This window comes from Bufo bufo, chromosome 10 (genome assembly GCF_905171765.1).
Source record: "Bufo bufo chromosome 10, aBufBuf1.1, whole genome shotgun sequence".
In the NCBI taxonomy this organism is placed as follows: Eukaryota; Metazoa; Chordata; class Amphibia; order Anura; family Bufonidae; genus Bufo; species Bufo bufo.
Genome location: NC_053398.1, coordinates 102742265 through 102760632, shown reverse-complemented (window position 1 = coordinate 102760632; position 18368 = coordinate 102742265). Strand labels below are relative to the sequence as shown.

The 18368-nt window shown below is 49.9% G+C and overlaps 1 protein-coding gene across 3 annotated transcripts in view; it reads left to right on the top strand.

Annotated features, from left to right (window-relative positions):
* Nucleotides 1-4718: 4718 nt before the first annotated feature.
* NFATC3 (nuclear factor of activated T cells 3) overlaps nt 4719-18368 on the top strand; it is a 130910-nt gene continuing 117260 nt past the window's right edge. For 2 of the 3 annotated variants that reach the window (XM_040409385.1, XM_040409386.1), the window contains exon 1: nt 4719-4949. In XM_040409385.1, coding sequence (XP_040265319.1) covers nt 4865-4949 — 85 coding nt within the window. In that variant the 5' untranslated portion in view covers nt 4719-4864. Of the gene's footprint in view, nt 4950-5101; nt 5160-18368 lie in introns of those variants that run through there. The other variant, XM_040409387.1, reaches the window with a different exon arrangement.

Genomic DNA, 18368 nt, shown 5'->3' with positions numbered 1-18368 from the left:
ACCGACCGGAGGGATTGTGAACCAGTCGGCAAAGAGAAAGCCCAAGACTGAGCGTCACCTTTCCGTAATGAAATAATAATCCCCACTCTCTGACACTCGTCCACGAGAAGAGCTAGGACGCAGTCTGAAATAGAATTCCCTGAACAGAACAAAGTTGTCACTTCCCCCGGAAAACCTATCCGGGAGAGCATCCTTCGGTTCAGGGCAGGCCTGGTGCCCGCTGCCGGAACCCACCGCATGTAGTCTCTGAAACTGTGCAACGGACGTGTGGCGGTCAGCCACCTCCAAAGACAGCCCCTGCATATGATCGACCCTGCTAAAGGCCTAGAAACAACACACACCAAATAATAAGAAACAGCGAAGAAAACAAGTACTTAGCTTAGAGATGTATGGAGAAGCAGGAGATCCAAGACAAACCAGCACTAGCAACTCCAAGCAGAAACTATCAACCACATGGTCAGCAGTGTGAGGCGGATCTAAATAGAGCCTCATCACTGATAACGAGCGGCACCTGAGGAGAGGTGAGACCTGCCAAACAACAACATACATAGAGGAAAACAGAGAAACCTGTGCAGCAAGTCTATCCGATCTTCTCACCTCTGTCACAGGAGCGACCATGACACCCTCTCTGCTGAGTCCGGCCTCACTAATGTGGTGCCAGGCCAATCAGACTCAGTGCCATGTGCTTATCGGAAGGGTATTTAAACAGACATCTGCTGGCCACAACTGCCTGTGATTGGCCTTATGGCCTCACTCGCTGACTTTGTCTTTCTGCCCGTTAGTGACTTTGCCTCTGACTACTGGTTCTGACCCTGCTTGGTATATTACTCTGCATTTGTTTCTTCCGTGGTTCTGACATTATTCTCTGGTTTTATCCCACTTCCCCTTTGGTCTCCCCTATGTAGGCCCTGTGCAATTTGTCAGGTCAGGGACCATTGCCCAGGTGGGGGTCGCTGCTTAGGGCAGATTGTCCAAGTAGATAGTGGTGTGGGTGCACTGTTCCCTACCACCCTATTTGCCTCAATATGGTATCTAATTGACATCAGTCTGCTGTTCCAAAGCACCTATACGGGCATCAATCTGCTCCACAGGATATTGCTTTTGCAGGTGCACCATTGCTTTCTTTCAAAAACAGTACACACCTATCCATAGGCTGTATGTGGTACTGGGGTGTTGTATGTAGAAGCAGCCGCCATGTTTTTCTAATCCAGGACAACCCCTTACAGGACTCAGATCAGCCTTGGTCAATGAAGTCTCTAGTGCAGGGCCTATGCCACAGGAGACCACACCACGTGAGCAGATGAGCGATGTGTGCCAGGCTGTAGGGTGGGAAGGCTATGGGAATTCACTTTTTACCCCCTCCATAAAGCACATCAGCCATAACTACACTGTCCTTCAAACATCACATCAGCCTCCACTACACCGTCCTCCATACATCACATCAGCCTCCACTACACCGTCCTCCATACATCACATCAGCCTCCACTACACTGTCCTCCATACAGCACATCAGCCTCCACTACACCGTCCAGTGTAGCACATCAGCCTTTACTACACCGTCCAGTGTAGCACATCAGCCTTTACTACACCGTCCAGTGTAGCACATCAGCCTCCACTACACCGTCCAGTGTAGCACATCAGCCCCCACTACACCGTCCAGTGTAGCACATCAGCCTCCACTACACCGTCCAGTGTAGCACATCAGCCTCCACTACACCGTCCAGTGTAGCACATCAGCCCCCACTACACCGTCCAGTGTAGCACATCAGCCCCCACTACACCGTCCAGTGTAGCACATCAGCCTCCACTACACCGTCCTCCATACAGCACATCAGCCCCCACTACACCGTCCAGTGTAGCACATCAGCCTCCACTACACCGTCCAGTGTAGCACATCAGCCTCCACTACACCGTCCAGTGTAGCACATCAGCCTCCACTACACCGTCCAGTGTAGCACATCAGCCTCCACTACACCGTCCAGTGTAGCACATCAGCCTCCACTACACCGTCCAGTGTAGCACATCAGCCCCCACTACACCGTCCTCCATACAGCACATCAGCCTCCACTACACCGTCCAGTGTAGCACATCAGCCTCCACTACACCGTCCTCCATACAGCACATCAGCCCCCACAACACCGTCCAGTGTAGCACATCAGCCCCCACTACACCGTCCAGTGTAGCACATCAGCCTCCACTACACCGTCCAGTGTAGCACATCAGCCCCCACTACACCGTCCAGTGTAGCACATCAGCCCCCACTACACCGTCCAGTGTAGCACATCAGCCTCCACTACACCGTCCAGTGTAGCACATCAGCCTCCACTACACCGTCCAGTGTAGCACATCAGCCTCCACTACACTGTCCAGTGTAGCACATCAGCCCCCACTACACCGTCCAGTGTAGCACATCAGCCCCCACTACACCGTCCAGTGTAGCACATCAGCCCCCACTACACCGTCCAGTGTAGCACATCCGCCTCCACTACACCGTCCAGTGTAGCAAATCAGCCCCCACTACACCGTCCAGTGTAGCACATCAGCCCCCACTACACCGTCCAGTGTAGCACATCAGCCTCCACTACACCGTCCAGTGTAGCACATCAGCCTCCACTACACCGTCCAGTGTAGCACATCAGCCTCCACTACACCGTCCAGTGTAGCACATCAGCCTCCACTACACCGTCCTCCATACAGCACATCAGCCCCCACTACACCGTCCAGTGTAGCACATCCGCCTCCACTACACCGTCCAGTGTAGCACATCAGCCTCCACTACACCGTCCAGTGTAGCACATCAGCCCCCACTACACCGTCCAGTGTAGCACATCAGCCCCCACTACACCGTCCAGTGTAGCACATCAGCCTCCACTACACCGTCCAGTGTAGCACATCAGCCTCCACTACACCGTCCTCCATACAGCACATCAGCCCCCACTACACCGTCCAGTGTAGCACATCAGCCTCCACTACACCGTCCAGTGTAGCACATCCGCCTCCACTACACCGTCCAGTGTAGCACATCAGCCTCCACTACACCGTCCAGTGTAGCACATCAGCCTCCACTACACCGTCCAGTGTAGCACATCAGCCCCCACTACACCGTCCAGTGTAGCACATCAGCCACCACTACACCGTCCAGTGTAGCACATCAGCCTCCACTACACCGTCCAGTGTAGCACATCAGCCTCCACTACACCGTCCAGTGTAGCACATCAGCCTCCACTACACCGTCCAGTATAGCACATCCGCCTCCACTACACCGTCCAGTGTAGCACATCAGCCCCCACTACACCGTCCAGTGTAGCACATCAGCCCCCACTACACCGTCCTCCATACAGCACATCAGCCTCCACTACACCGTCCAGTATAGCACATCAGCCTCCACTACACCGTCCAGTGTAGCACATCAGCCTCCACTACACCGTCCTCCATACAGCACATCAGCCTCCACTACACCGTCCAGTGTAGCACATCAGCCCCCACTACACCATCCAGTGTAGCACATCAGCCTCCACTACACCGTCCAGTGTAGCACATCAGCCCCCACTACACCGTCCAGTGTAGCACATCAGCCTCCACTACACCGTCCAGTGTAGCACATCAGCCTCCACTACACCGTCCTCCATACAGCACATCAGCCTCCACTACACCGTCCAGTGTAGCACATCAGCCCCCACTACACCGTCCAGTGTAGCACATCAGCCTCCACTACACCGTCCAGTGTAGCACATCAGCCCCCACTACACCGTCCAGTGTAGCACATCAGCCTCCACTACACCGTCCAGTGTAGCACATCAGCCTCCACTACACCGTCCAGTGTAGCACATCAGCCTCCACTACACCGTCCAGTGTAGCACATCAGCCCCCACTACACCGTCCAGTGTAGCACATCAGCCCCCACTACACCGTCCTCCATACAGCACATCAGCCCCCACTACACCGTCCAGTGTAGCACATCAGCCCCCACTACACCGTCCAGTGTAGCACATCAGCCTCCACTACACCGTCCAGTGTAGCACATCAGCCCCCACTACACCGTCCAGTGTAGCACATCAGCCTCCACTACACCGTCCAGTGTAGCACATCAGCCTCCACTACACCGTCCAGTGTAGCACATCAGCCTCCACTACACCGTCCAGTGTAGCACATCAGCCCCCACTACACCGTCCAGTGTAGCACATCAGCCTCCACTACACCGTCCTCCATACAGCACATCAGCCCCCACTACACCGTCCAGTGTAGCACATCAGCCCCCACTACACCGTCCTCCATACAGCACATCAGCCCCCACTACACCGTCCAGTGTAGCACATCAGCCTCCACTACACCGTCCAGTGTAGCACATCAGCCTCCACTACACCGTCCAGTGTAGCACATCAGCCTCCACTACACCGTCCAGTGTAGCACATCAGCCCCCACTACACCGTCCAGTGTAGCACATCAGCCTCCACTACACCGTCCTCCATACAGCACATCAGCCTCCACTACACCGTCCAGTGTAGCACATCAGCCCCCACTACACCGTCCTCCATACAGCACATCAGCCTCCACTACACCGTCCAGTATAGCCGGCCCGGCCCGCAGTGACCTCTCTGTCTCTGTCTCTGGTCACAGCAGTGACAGCAGCACAACCCCAACCAGCGGCGAGAGCGGAGTCCTGCCCCACGTGACTCCGCGTGTCACGTGACGCCCCGACGTCACAGGGTCCTTATCGAGAAGGGGAACTAAACGTTACTGAGGCCCCGAACGCTCGACACAGAGAAAGTTGGAGTGAGGTCAGAACGGAGCGCGCGAAACCGGGGACTGGGCGAGAAACCGGCGCGGGGAGAACGGAGAAGCTGCGCGCGGGCCGCCGGCACCGATGAGTGCCACACATTGTGGTTCTGACGAGTTGGACTTCAGGCTCATATTCGGGGAGGAGGCGGCACAGCCCTTAGGACCGGCAGGTAAGTGACTCCGAGCGTCTCGTCAGGTGGTTGTGGAGTGTGGGACTGCGGTGGGTGACGACGTCATGCACGTGTGGCGGGGCCGGGGCAGGTGTTGTGGTATAACCGTAAATAGTAACCTGTGCGGCGGCCGCTGACTGCCCGGCAGGGGGCGCTGCTGAGCACGGCGCTCTGCTGGTAGTGGCGGCGGCACGGGGGCACTTGCTGTAGGTCGGTGGGCTGGGCACGGGCTGGCGTCATGGACTGCTAGAGTCTGCCGACTGGGCAGGAAGCGCGGGCACCGGCGGAGTCCTCACCCAGTGTGGGGGGAGGTGACATATGTGACATGTCGCCGGTGGTCGAGCGATCAGATCGGGTGACGCGCGCCTCAGGCTGCTCCTCCAGTGACAGCGGCTTGTCATGGGAGAGCCCTGTGTGACCGCAAGGTGATGACTGCGGGTAGGGAGAATCGTGTGCGTTATTCCACATGTGTGTGAACAGGTCTCCAAGCCCTGCACGTCACCCCCAGGGTTGTGTTGTGGGGAGGATTTATAAGAGTTTGTGGTGTGATCAAGTACTTTATACCGTGTATGTGAGAGATATACCGCCCCGTCGTATACCGTGTATGTGAGAGATATATATATACACCGCCCCGTCGTATACCGTGTATGTGATATATATACCGCCCCGTCGTATACCGTGTATGTGATATATATACCGCCCCGTCGTATACCGTGTATGTGAGATATATATATATACACCGCCCCGTCGTATACCGTGTATGTGATATATATACCGCCCCGTCGTATACCGTGTATGTGATATATATACCGCCCCGTCGTATACCGTGTATGTGATATATTTATACCGCCCCGTCGTATACCGTGTATGTGATATATATATTATACCGCCCCGTCCACATCGGCTCCTCTTACTAGATGGATGCTGACTCCTCTGTGATCAGCCTCCACAACTCTCTTCATCCTGTTCAGTTTTTCTTTTAATTTTTAATGTCGTTACGATTCTTCTATTCAATTTTTTTATATATTTTTATTTTGTGGAATTTTTCTGCACTTTACTAGTGTTTTTTGCAGATTTAATTATATTTTTTGCTATAACGACTGCTCCAGATGTTAGCTGAAGGTCCATGGGAAATGTTAGGAAACATTTGTTGTCTTTCTGGATTTTCACAATCTCATAGTGCTGGAGCTCCGGGGTTTTAGTTTTTTTCCAGGGGTTTCACATCGCCTTTTCTATTGGAGACCAATGTGGTGAGACGCGCTGGGGGGGATTTATCGAGTCCGGCGTCTGTAGGTCAGGTTTTCCTGGACTGCCGGAGGATGAGCTTCATTTGGCCTCGTCAGAAAGTAAGCGCATCCTCCGGCACTAAGGCCCCTTTCACACGGGCGAGTTTTCTGCGCGGATGCGATGCGTGATGTGAACGCATTGCACCCGCACTGAATACCGACCCATTCATTTCTATGGGGCTGTGTACACGAGCGGTGATTTTCACGCATCACTTGTGCGTTGCGTGAAAATCGCAGCATGCTCCTCTTTGTGCGTTTTTCACGAAACGCAGGCCCCATAGAAGTGAATGGGGTTGCATGAAAATCGCAAGCATCCGCAAGCAATTGCGGATGCGGTGTGATTTTCACGCACTGTTGTTGGAGACGATCGGGCTGGGGACCCGATCATTATTATTTTCCCTTATAACATGGTTATAAGGGAAAATAATAGCATTCTGAATACAAAATGCATAGTAAGATAGGGCTGGAGGGGTTAATATATATATATATATATATATATATATATATATATATATATATATATATTTTTTTTTTTAACTCCCCTTAATCCACTTGTTTGCGTAGCCCGGCATCTTGTCTGTCTCCTTCTGGCTTCATCTGATCTCTGTGCAGCAACAGGACCTGTGGTGACGTCATTCCGGTCATCACATGATCCATCACCATGGTAAAAGATCATGTGACGGACCATGTGATGACCGGAGTGACGTCATCAAAGGTCCTGTTGCTGCACAGAGATCAGATGAAGACAGAAGGAGATGCCGGCATCGCAAACAAGTGGATTAAGGTGAGTTAAATTATTATTTATTTTTTAACCCCTCCAGCACTGTTTTACTATGCATTCTGTATTCAGAATGCTATTATTTTCCCTTATAACTACCTATGTTATAAGGGAAAATAATACAATCTACAGAACACTGATTCCAAGCCCGAACTTCTGTGAAGAAGTTCGGGTTTGGGTACCAAACACGCGCGATTTTTCTCACGCGCGTGCAAAACGCATTACAATGTTTTGCACTCGTGCGGAAAAATCACGGGTGTTCCCGTAACGCACCCGCACATTTTCCCGCAACGCCCGTGTGAAAGAGGCCTAAGAGGGGCGATTTTATCAAAATTGCAAAAAGGGATGATTATTGGCTTTCAGGCCAAGGGTGGCGGGATTTCTGAAACTGCGCAGAGTGTGAACTGGTCTCAAGCTGCTGTGGTGAAAGTGTATGGCGAGTGGCAGACGGCACCATTGGGAATAAACAACGTGGAAGCTGCGGAGCACCACGTGCCACTGATGTGGTTGATGGGTCACTGCATCAGCTGAAAAGGCTCCAATTTTCACGGCAGTATCAGAATTGGATCTCCACTGATTGGCAGAGGGTTGTCTTCTTCTATGAGTCACGTTTTCTGTTTTATTGAATGGATGGACGTTGTTGTGTCAGGCGAGAAACATCAGAGAATAAACACTCTGCAACCACTGCTGGAAGAACACAAGCTGGTGGTGGCAGCGTTATGGTCTGGGAAAGGTTCCTGGCATTCTCTGGGCCACTCATCCATGTGGAAAGCGCTGTCAACCGATCTGGGTATGAATCCATCCTTGCAGATCACAGACACCCATACATGCTGATTGTCTTCCCTGGGGGGATGGGATCTTCCAATAAGACAATGCGTCATGTCACACAACTAGAAATGTCTGATGTTGGTTGGAAGAGCATGACCAAGGCTTCCAAGTACTACCATGGCCCCCTTATTTCCCAGACTTGAACCCAATTGATGATCTGTGGGACCACCTGGATCGTCGTGTTCCCTCTACTGATCCTCCAGCAGCTGTGGGACGCGCTGCAGTCAGCAGATACCTGCGACAACCTACCAGGACCTCACTGAGTCAGTCCCAGCCCATCCAGCCGCAGTCCGTGTGTAGTCTTAGCCAGGTCCATAAATATTGGGACATAGACACAATTCTAACATTTTTGGCTCTATACACCACCACAATGGACTTGAAATAAAATAAACAAGATGTGCTTTACCTGCAGACTGTCAGCTTTAATTTGAGTGTATTTACATCTAAATCAGGTGAACGGTGCAGGAATTACAACAGTTTGCATATGTGCCTCCCACTTGTCATGGGTCCAAAAGTAATGGGACAGAATAATAATCATAAATCAAACTTTCACTTTTTAATACTTGGTTACAAATCCTTTGCAGTCAATTACAGCCTGAAGTCTGGAACACCTAGACATCACCAGACGCTGGGTTTCATCCCTGGTGATACTCTTCCAGGCCTCTACTGCAACTGTCTTCGGTTCCTGCTTGTTCTTGGGGCATTTTCTCTTCAGTTTTGTCTTCAGCAAGTGAAATGCATGCTCAATCGGATTCAGGTCAGGTGATTGACTTGGCCATTGCATAACATTCCACTTCTTTCCCTTAAAAACTCTTTTGTTGCTTTTGCAGTATGCTTTGGGTCATTGTCCATCTGCACTGTGAAGCGCCGTCCAATGAGTTCTGAAGCATTTGGCTGAATATGAGCAGATAATATTGCCCGAAACTAGGGGTGCACCGAAATGAAAATTCTGGTCCGAAACCGAAAATTCAGGATGCCCTTGACCGAAACCAAATACTTTTAAAATACTTTTTTTTTAATGATTTTATTAATAATTCTTTTTCATGAATGAAATGGATCTGTGGGTGGCGCTGTTATGGAGAGGGGGATCTGTGGGTGGCGCTGTTATGGAGAGGGGGATCTGTGGGTGGCGCTATGGAGAGGGGGATCTGTGGGTGGCGCTGTTATGGAGAGGGGGATCTGTGGGTGGCGCTGTTATGGAGAGGGGGATCTGTGGGTGGCACTGTTATGGAGGGGGGGATATGTGCACTGTTATGGGCATAACAGTGCACAGATCCCTTTCCCCATAACAGTGCACAGATCCCTTTCCCCATAACAGTGCACAGATCCCCCCTCCCCATAGCAGTGCCATAGACCGATCCCCCTACCCATAACAGCCCCGGCCCTGCTGCTCACAGCATCACTCACTGCATCTTTATTTTACCTTACAATCGTCACGCTCCAGTAAGAACTCTGCAGGCAGAGCGGAGGGCGGCTTAACGTCACTTACTCACGTGACGCACCTGCTCCGCCCTACTGGTAAGTGAAAGGTCTGTGCGGCGCATTGCTTATAGCACAGACCTGTCACTTACCAGTAGGAGGAGCGCCCGTCCGGTCACAGACATCGCAGCTCGCAGGTAAGTATAATGCTTCAAAAAAACTGCTAAGTATCCATGGCAACCAGGACTGCAGTAGCGTCCTGGTTGCCATGGTTACCGATCGGAGACCCAGCGATAGTTTCATAGGTCATAGCCAGAGGTCGCAATAACTCCTGTACAAGCGTCATACAGGGAGTGCAGAATTATTAGGCAAGTTGTATTTTTGAGGATTAATTTTATTATTGAACAACAACCATGTTCTCAATGAACCCAAAAAACTCATTAATATCAAAGCTGAATATTTTTGGAAGTAGTTTTTAGTTTGTTTTTAGTTTTAGCTATTTTAGGGGGATATCTGTGTGTGCAGGTGACTATTACTGTGCATAATTATTAGGCAACTTAACAAAATACAAATATGTACCCATTTCAATTATTTATTTTTACCAGTGAAACCAATATAACATCTCAACATTCACAAATATACATTTCTGACATTCAAAAACAAAACAAAAACAAATCAGTGACCAATATAGCCACCTTTCTTTGCAAGGACACTCAAAAGCCTGCCATCCATGGATTCTTTCAGTGTTTTGATCTGTTCACCATCAACATTGCGTGCAGCAGCAACCACAGCCTCCCAGACACTGTTCAGAGAGGTGTACTGTTTTCCCTCCTTGTAAATCTCACATTTGATGATGGACCACAGGTTCTCAATGGGGTTCAGATCAGGTGAACAAGGAGGCCATGTCATTAGATTTTCTTCTTTTATACCCTTTCTTGCCAGCCACGCTGTGGAGTACTTGGACGCGTGTGATGGAGCATTGTCCTGCATGAAAATCATGTTTTTCTTGAAGGATGCAGACTTCTTCCTGTACCACTGCTTGAAGAAGGTGTCTTCCAGAAACTGGCAGTAGGACTGGGAGTTGAGCTTGACTCCATCCTCAACCCGAAAAGGCCCCACAAGCTCATCTTTGATGATACCAGCCCAAACCAGTACTCCACCTCCACCTTTCTGGCGTCTGAGTCGGACTGGAGCTCTCTGCCCTTTACCAATCCAGCCACGGGCCCATCCATCTGGCCCATCAAGACTCACTCTCATTTCATCAGTCCATAAAACCTTAGAAAAATCAGTCTTGAGATATTTCTTGGCCCAGTCTTGACGTTTCAGCTTGTGTGTCTTTTCAGTGGTGGTCGTCTTTCAGCCTTTCTTACCTTGGCCATGTCTCTGAGTATTGCACACCTTGTGCTTTTGGGCACTCCAGTGATGTTGCAGCTCTGAAATATGGCCAAACTGGTGGCAAGTGGCATCTTGGCAGCTGCACGCTTGACTTTTCTCAGTTCATGGGCAGTTATTTTGCGCCTTGGTTTTTCCACACGCTTCTTGCGACCCTGTTGACTATTTTGAATGAAACGCTTGATTGTTCGATGATCACGCTTCAGAAGCTTTGCAATTTTAAGAGTGCTGCATCCCTCTGCAAGATATCTCACTATTTTTGACTTTTCTGAGCCTGTCAAGTCCTTCTTTTGACCCATTTTGCCAAAGGAAAGGAAGTTGCCTAATAATTATGCACACCTAATATAGGGTGTTGATGTTATTAGACCACACCCCTTCTCATTACAGAGATGCACATTACCTAATATGCTTAATTGGTAGTAGGCTTTCGAGCCTATACAGCTTGGAGTAAGACAACATGCATAAAGAGGATGATGTGGTCAAAATACTCATTTGCCTAATAATTCTGCACGCAGTGTAGACGTCTGTACAGGCAGTTTTACGTCCTAAAAAATGTCTAATGCGTATGAATACGCACGATAATTTCACTGCCATTCATGAGCGCACTGAGCGCTGTGAACGGCACAGGCAGCGCAGCAATAACAGAGCTTTGTTATTAGGGAGGAGGCTGCTGATCTCCCAGTATTGTTAGGCTGCCGCGCCATGTGCCAGGGACAGCATGGCGGGAACTGAGCCTCTGTTGAGCAAAGACCGTGTGCCCAGGTGATGTGACACCAGAAGTCCCAGCGTGCCCTGCAGGCTTCTATCTGCTGCTGGAAGCTCAATGTGGAGGTTTATGAATGGAAAAACGAATAGCCAAGAGGCTAAACAAAACAGTGAGAGAAAACCGTCAGAGTAGGTATAAGTTCGCATTAGAATTTTTGTTTTTGTATATTTATTGAGGATTGGGTGTATTTGTTTAGTTGCCACTGTATTTTATCTGTAAGAGGCTAAGGCTACTTTCACACTAGCGGCAGGACGGATCCGACAGGCTGTTCACCCTGTCTGATCCGTCCTGCCGCTATTTCGCCATGCCGACGGACCACCGCTCCGTCCCCATTGACTCTAATGGGGACCGGGGCGGAGCTCCGGCGCAGTGCGCGGTGAGATGCCGCCGGACTAAAAAGTCGGACATGCAGTACTTTTAGTCCGGTGGCCTTTCGCCGTGCACTGCCGTCCGGCGGCACGGCGAAATAGCGGCAGGACTGATCCGACAGGGTGAACAGCCTGTCGGATCCGTCCTGCCGCTAGTGTGAAAGTACCCTTAGCCTCTTACAGCTAAAATTCAGTGGCAACTAAACAAATACACCCAATCCTCAATAAATTATACAAAAACTGAAAGAAACTAAAATTCTAATGTGAACGGCAGCACGGTTTTCTCTTTTTTTTGTTTAGCCTCTTGGCTGTTAGTTGTACTAGGGATCGACCGATATTGATTTTTTAGGGCCGATACCGATACAGATAATTTACTAATCAGGGAGAATAGGATCTCACACTGTCCGTGCTGCTCTGTGCACACAGCAGCAGGGAGCTTACCATGGCAGCCAGGGCTTCAGTAGCGTTCTGGCTGCCATGGTAACTGATCGGAGCCCCAGGATTACACTGCTGGGGCTCCGATCGGAGGAGGAGGGGAGAGTGGACCCTGTGGCCACTGCCACCAATGATTAAAACTGGGGGGGGCTTGGGGGGGGCACACTGCGCCACCAATGAACATAAATCTCTAATTTATTCATATACAGGAGGTGGGAGCTGGATGCAGAATCATATAGCCGGCTCCCGACCTCTATGAACGGTAGCTGCGATCCGCGGCACCTAAGGGGTTAACTACCGCAGATTGCAGCCTCCGCTCAGAGGCCGGGAGCCAGCTATGTGATTCTGTAGCCAGCTCCCGCCTCCTGTTCAATTTGAATGAGTAAGTCAACATAATTGGTGGCGCAGTGGCCACAGCCCCTCCTCTTGTCTTCTTTCCTCTCATTGGCGGCTGAGGGAACACGGAGAGCGCTGAGAGGAGCGCGATCTGTGTTCCCCATATATTATCGGAATATCGGCAATAGATACCGATAACTGTCAAAATCCTGAATATCGGCCAAACCGATAATCGGTCGATCCCTAGTATGTACCCTGGACTGTTGAGGTCTATTTTCCTGTATGGTTCCTGCCCAGAGATCACAGAGAGGACTATAGGGTGCACTATACTGTGCAACAGTCCAATATATTGTGTATAAGGCCTCATGCACACGACCGTTGTTCTGGTCTGCATCCGAGCCGCAATTTTGGCGGCTCGGGTGTGGACCCATTCACTTCAATGGGGCTGCAAAAGATCCGTTGCTCCTTTCCGTGGTCCGCAAAAAAAAAAAATAACATGTCCTATTCTTGTCCGTGCTGTGCGGACAAGAATAGGCAGTTATATTAAAGGCTGTCCGTGCTGTTCTGCAAATTGCGGAACGAACACGGACGCCATCTGTGTTTTGCGGATCCGCAGTTTGCGGTACGCAAAACACACAACAGTCATGTGCATGAGGCCTAAGACTGTCCTTTAACTGCCCCCCCCACTGCTCCCTGCCACAACCACCAGACGTCCCTGTTCAATTCTTATTGCATTGGGTTTTGCAAAGTCTACCGCTCCGATCCCCATGTGACAGATTTGGTGCTTCATGAAAGGTAGGGATTCAGTCTTCTTCTGAGAGAGAAATTTAAAATGTTCAAAATGTCCTATTCCTGCATGGAAGACGTTATAGAGGAGACTGGTAATGGTTTCCCTGCAGAAATAGCAACATCTTAATGTTATGTAGACCTACGTATTATATATATTTATAACTGCAATTCTCGTACTCCTCCTCCGCTAAAAATACTCCTCAAAAATGTTAAGAGTATTTTTACTCTTCCAGAAAAAATGTCCTGCGACCTCTGGTCATAGCGACACATCAAAGGTTTTGATAGGTGGGGGTCCGAATGCTGAGACCCCCACTGATGGCGCTCTTTCCTCACTGCAGGAGACGGACTGGAGACATGCTCATAGACTTTCATTTGAGGCAGTCTCCTACAGCAGGGAGGGAGTGCACTTTGTGAGCACCTCTCTCTCTTCCTTCTAGTGATCAGCACTTCGATCCCTAGAAATCCAAACCTTTGATTTGTCACCATGACCTATCGGAAGTTATTTTAAAGTATAGGAACACTTTGTAGTAGGGTGGATAAAAATCAATGATTTAAAAAATAGTTTTTTGGATTTTTAAATCAGATTTTTTTTTTTTATATAAAATGCTTTTTGAGGAAAATATATTACCATCCAAAGGTTATTCCATCATGAAATAAAGATTTGTTTTTTAATTATGTAGAATAAGGTTGTGCGTGGACTCCCATATTGTTGAATGGATTAGGCAGTGGCTGAGGGACAGGCAACAGAGGGTTGTAGTCAATGGAGTATATTCAGACCAAGGTCTTGTTACCAGTGGGGTACTTCAGGGATCTGTTCTGGGACCCATATTGTTTAATATCTTTATCAGCGAAATTGCAGAAGGCCTCGATGGTAAGGTGTGTCTTTTTGCTGATGACACAAAGATTTGTAACAAAGTTGATGTTCCTGGAGGGATACACCAAATGGAAAAGGATTTAGGAAAACTAGAGGAATGGTCAAAAATCTGGCAACTAAAATTTAATATTGATAAGTGCAAAATAATGCACCTGGGGCGTAAAAACCCAAGAGCAGAATATAAAATCAGTGATACAGTCCTAACCTCAGTATCTGAGGAAAGGGATTTAGGGATCATTATTTCAGAAGACTTAAAGGTAGGCAGACCATGTCATAGAGCAGCAGGAAATGCTAGCAGAATGCTTGGGTGTATAGGGAGAGGCATTACCAGTAGAAAGAGGGAGGTGCTCATGCCGCTCTACAGAGCACTAGTGAGACCTCATTTGGAGTATTGTGCTCAGTACTGGAGACCATATCTCCAGAAGGATATTGATACTTTGGTGAGAGTTCAGAGAAGAGCTACTAAACTAGTACATGGATTGCAGGATAAAACTTACCAGGAAAGATTAAAGGACCTTAACATGTATAGCTTGGAAGAAAGACGAGACAGAGGGGAATCTGTAGCAATTTTTCTTCTTCTTTTAAATATTCTCTCCTCTTTTAGGCTACTTTCACACTAGCGTTCGGGGCTCCGCTTGTGAGTTCCGTTTGAAGGCTCTCACAAGCGGCCCCGAACGGATCCGTACTGCCCCAATGCATTCTGAGTGGACGGGGATCCGCTCAGAATGCATCAGTTTGGCACCGTTTGGCCTCCGCTCCGCTCAGCAGGCGGACACCCGAACGCAGCTTGCAGCGTTTTCGTGTCCGCCTGGCCGTGCGGAGCCAAACGGATCCGTCCAGACTTACAATGCAAGTCAATGGGGACGGATCCGTTTGACATTGACACAATATGGTGCAATTTCAAACGGATCCGTCCCCCATTGACTTTCAATGTAAAGTCAGGATTATACCATCAGATCGGAGTTTTCTCCAATCCGATGGTATATTTTAACTTGAAGCGTCCCCATCACCATGGGAACGCCTCTATGTTAGAATATACCATCGGATTTGAGTTACATCGTGAAACTCAAATCCGACAGTATATTCTAACACAGAGGCGTTCCCATGGTGATGGGGACGCTTCAAGTTAGAATATAATGAGAACTGTGTACATGACTGCCCCCTGCTGCCTGGCAGGTGCTGCCAGGCAGCAGGGGGCAGACCCCCCCCCCTCCTGTATTTAACTTATTGGTGGCCAGTGGGGCCCCCCCTCCCTCCCCAGTATTAATTGTAAGCAGTGCGGCCCCTCTCCCTCTATATTCATCGGTGGCCAATGCGGATATTAAATATGAGCAGTGCGGTCTCCCCCTCCCTCCCTCCCCAGTATTAAATATGAGCAGTGCGGTCTCCCCCTCCCTCCCTCCCTCCCCAGTATTAAATATGAGCAGTGTGGTCTCCCCCTCCCTCTATTCATTGGTGGCCAGTGCGGATTCAAAGTATTGTGATCAGTGCGGCCTCTCCTCTCGACCCCCCCCCCCCCCCATCATTGGTGGCAGCGGAGAGTACCGATCGGAGTCCCAGTTTAAATCGCTGGGGCTCCGATCGGTTACCATGGCAGCCAAGACGCTATTGCAGTCTTGGCTGCCATGGTTACTTAGCAACAAATAGCAGCATTATACTTGCCTGAAGAGCTGCGATCTATGTGACCGGCCGGGAGCTCCTCCTACTGGTAAGTGACAGGTCTATAGGCAATGCGCCGCACAGACCTGTCACTTTACCAGTAGGAGGAGCTCCCGGCCGGTCACATAGATCGCAGCTCTTCAGGTAAGTATAATGCTGCTATTTGTTGCTAAGTAACCATGGCAGCCAAGACTGCAATAGCGTCTTGGCTGCCATGGTAACCGATCGGAGCCCCAGCGATTTAAACTGGGACTCCGATCGGTACTCTCCGCTGCCACCAATGATGGGGGGGGGGTCGAGAGGAGAGGCCGCACTGATCACAATACTTTGAATCCGCACTGGCCACCAATGAATAGAGGGAGGTGGAGGCCGCACTGCTCATATTTAATACTGGGGAGGGAGGGAGGGGGAGACCGCACTGCTCATATTTAATACTGGGGAGGGAGGGAGGGAGGGAGGGGGAGACCGCACTGCTCATATTTAATATCCGCACTGGCCACCGATGAATATAGAGGGAGGGGGGCCGCACTGCTTACAATTAATACTGGGGAGGGAGGGGGGGCCGCACTGGCCACCAATAAGTTAAATACAGGAGGGGGGGGGGGGGGGGGGTCTGCCCCCTGCTGCCTGGAAGCACCTGCCAGGCAGCAGGGGGCAGTCATGTACACAGTTCTCAGTATATTCTAACTTGAAGCGTCCCCATCACCATGGGAACGCTTCTGTGTTTAGAATATACTGTCGGATCTGAGTTTTCCGAAGTGAAAAATCACATCTGAAATAAACTGTTATGCAATCGGATCCGTTCTGAACGGATGCAAGCGTTTGCATTATAGGAGCGGATCCGTCTGATGAAACATCAGACGGATCCGCTCCGAACGCTAGTGTGAAAGTAGCCTTACCTTGTTGATTCCCTTTATGTATTTAAAACGCTGCAAGCAGTGTTTTGGTGTCCGCCTTCAAAGCGGAATGGAGACTGAACTCAGGCCTCTTTCACACTTGCGTTGTCCGGATCCAGCGTGTACTCAATTTGCCGGAGGTGCCCGCCGGATCCGGAAAAACGCAAGTGAACTGAAAGCATTTGAAGACGTATCCGTCTTCAAAATGCGTTCAGTGTTACTATGACACCCAGGACGCTATTAAAGTCCTGGTTGCCATAGTGGTAGTGGGGAGCGGGGGAGCAGTATACTTACCGTCCGTGCGGCTCCCCGGGCGCTCCAGAGTGACGTCAGAGCGCCCCATGCGCATGGATGACGTGATCCATGTGATCACGTCATCCATGCGCCTGGGGCGCCCTGACGTCACTCTGGAGCGCCCGGGGAGCCGCACGGACGGTAAGTATACTGCTCCCCGCTACACTTTACCATGGCTGCCAGGACTTTAGCGTCTTGGCAGCCATGGTAACCATTCAGAAAAAGGTAAACGTCGGATTCGGCAATGCGCCGAAACGACGTTTAGCTTAAGGCCGGATCCGGATCAATGCCTTTCAATGGGCATTAATTCCGGATCCGGCCTTGCGGCAAGTGTTCAGGATTTTTGGCCAGAGCAAAAAGCGCAGCATGCTGCGATATTTTCTCCGGCCAAAAAACGTTCCGTTCCGGAACTGAAGACATCCTGATGCATCCTGAACGGATTTCTCTCCATTCAGAATGCATTAGGATAAAACTGATCAGGATTCTTCCGGCATAGAGCCCCGACGACGGAACTCTATGCCGGAAGAAAAGAACGCAAGTGTGAAAGGGCCCTAATGCATTCTGAGCAGATCTTTTTCCATTCAGAATGCATTAGAATGCAAACTGATCCGTTTTGGACCGCTTGTGAGACCCCTGAACGGATCTCTTAAACGGAAAGCCAAAACTCCAGTGTGAAAGTAGCCTTAGACTTGCAGTGGCTTCTTACTGTTGCTAGCTTTGCACACAAGTCTGCAATATGGGCTCATAGGCTGCCTTCACACAGGTTTACAAACCGAAAATCTGCACAGATCTCCGCATGGATTTCATTTATTTTATTTTTTTCTGCATATACCTTAACTTGCATTGCAAATCTGCACAAAAATTCACACAAACAGTTGACCTGCTGCAGTTTTTTGTATCCTTATAGTAGGTCAGTTTCTGTCCAGGAAAAAAAAGGGGCCCTATAAGGCCCACCTGCCCATAAGATGCAGGTTTTAGAAGGTACCTCTCCTGCTCCACATGCTGCTCCTTGCATCCAGAGCTCTTCCTGTTCTTTCTGCCACGCGCTCTGCTGTGACTCAAAGCGCACAGCGTGAGGTCACAGAGCGCTAACGTCCTCGCGCAGTCACAGCACAGCGAGCGTCTGAGGAAGATGAGGAAACGGTGAGTGCGGAGCCCAGGAAGCACTGCATTCACCGCTTCCTGGTCCTTCTGTACTAATGAGCGCTTCCATAATAGAAGCACTTGTTTGTATTTACAAACAGTGCGTCTTATAGGGCGAAAAATCTGGTAAGTGTGCATGAGGTTTGTCTATTCTCA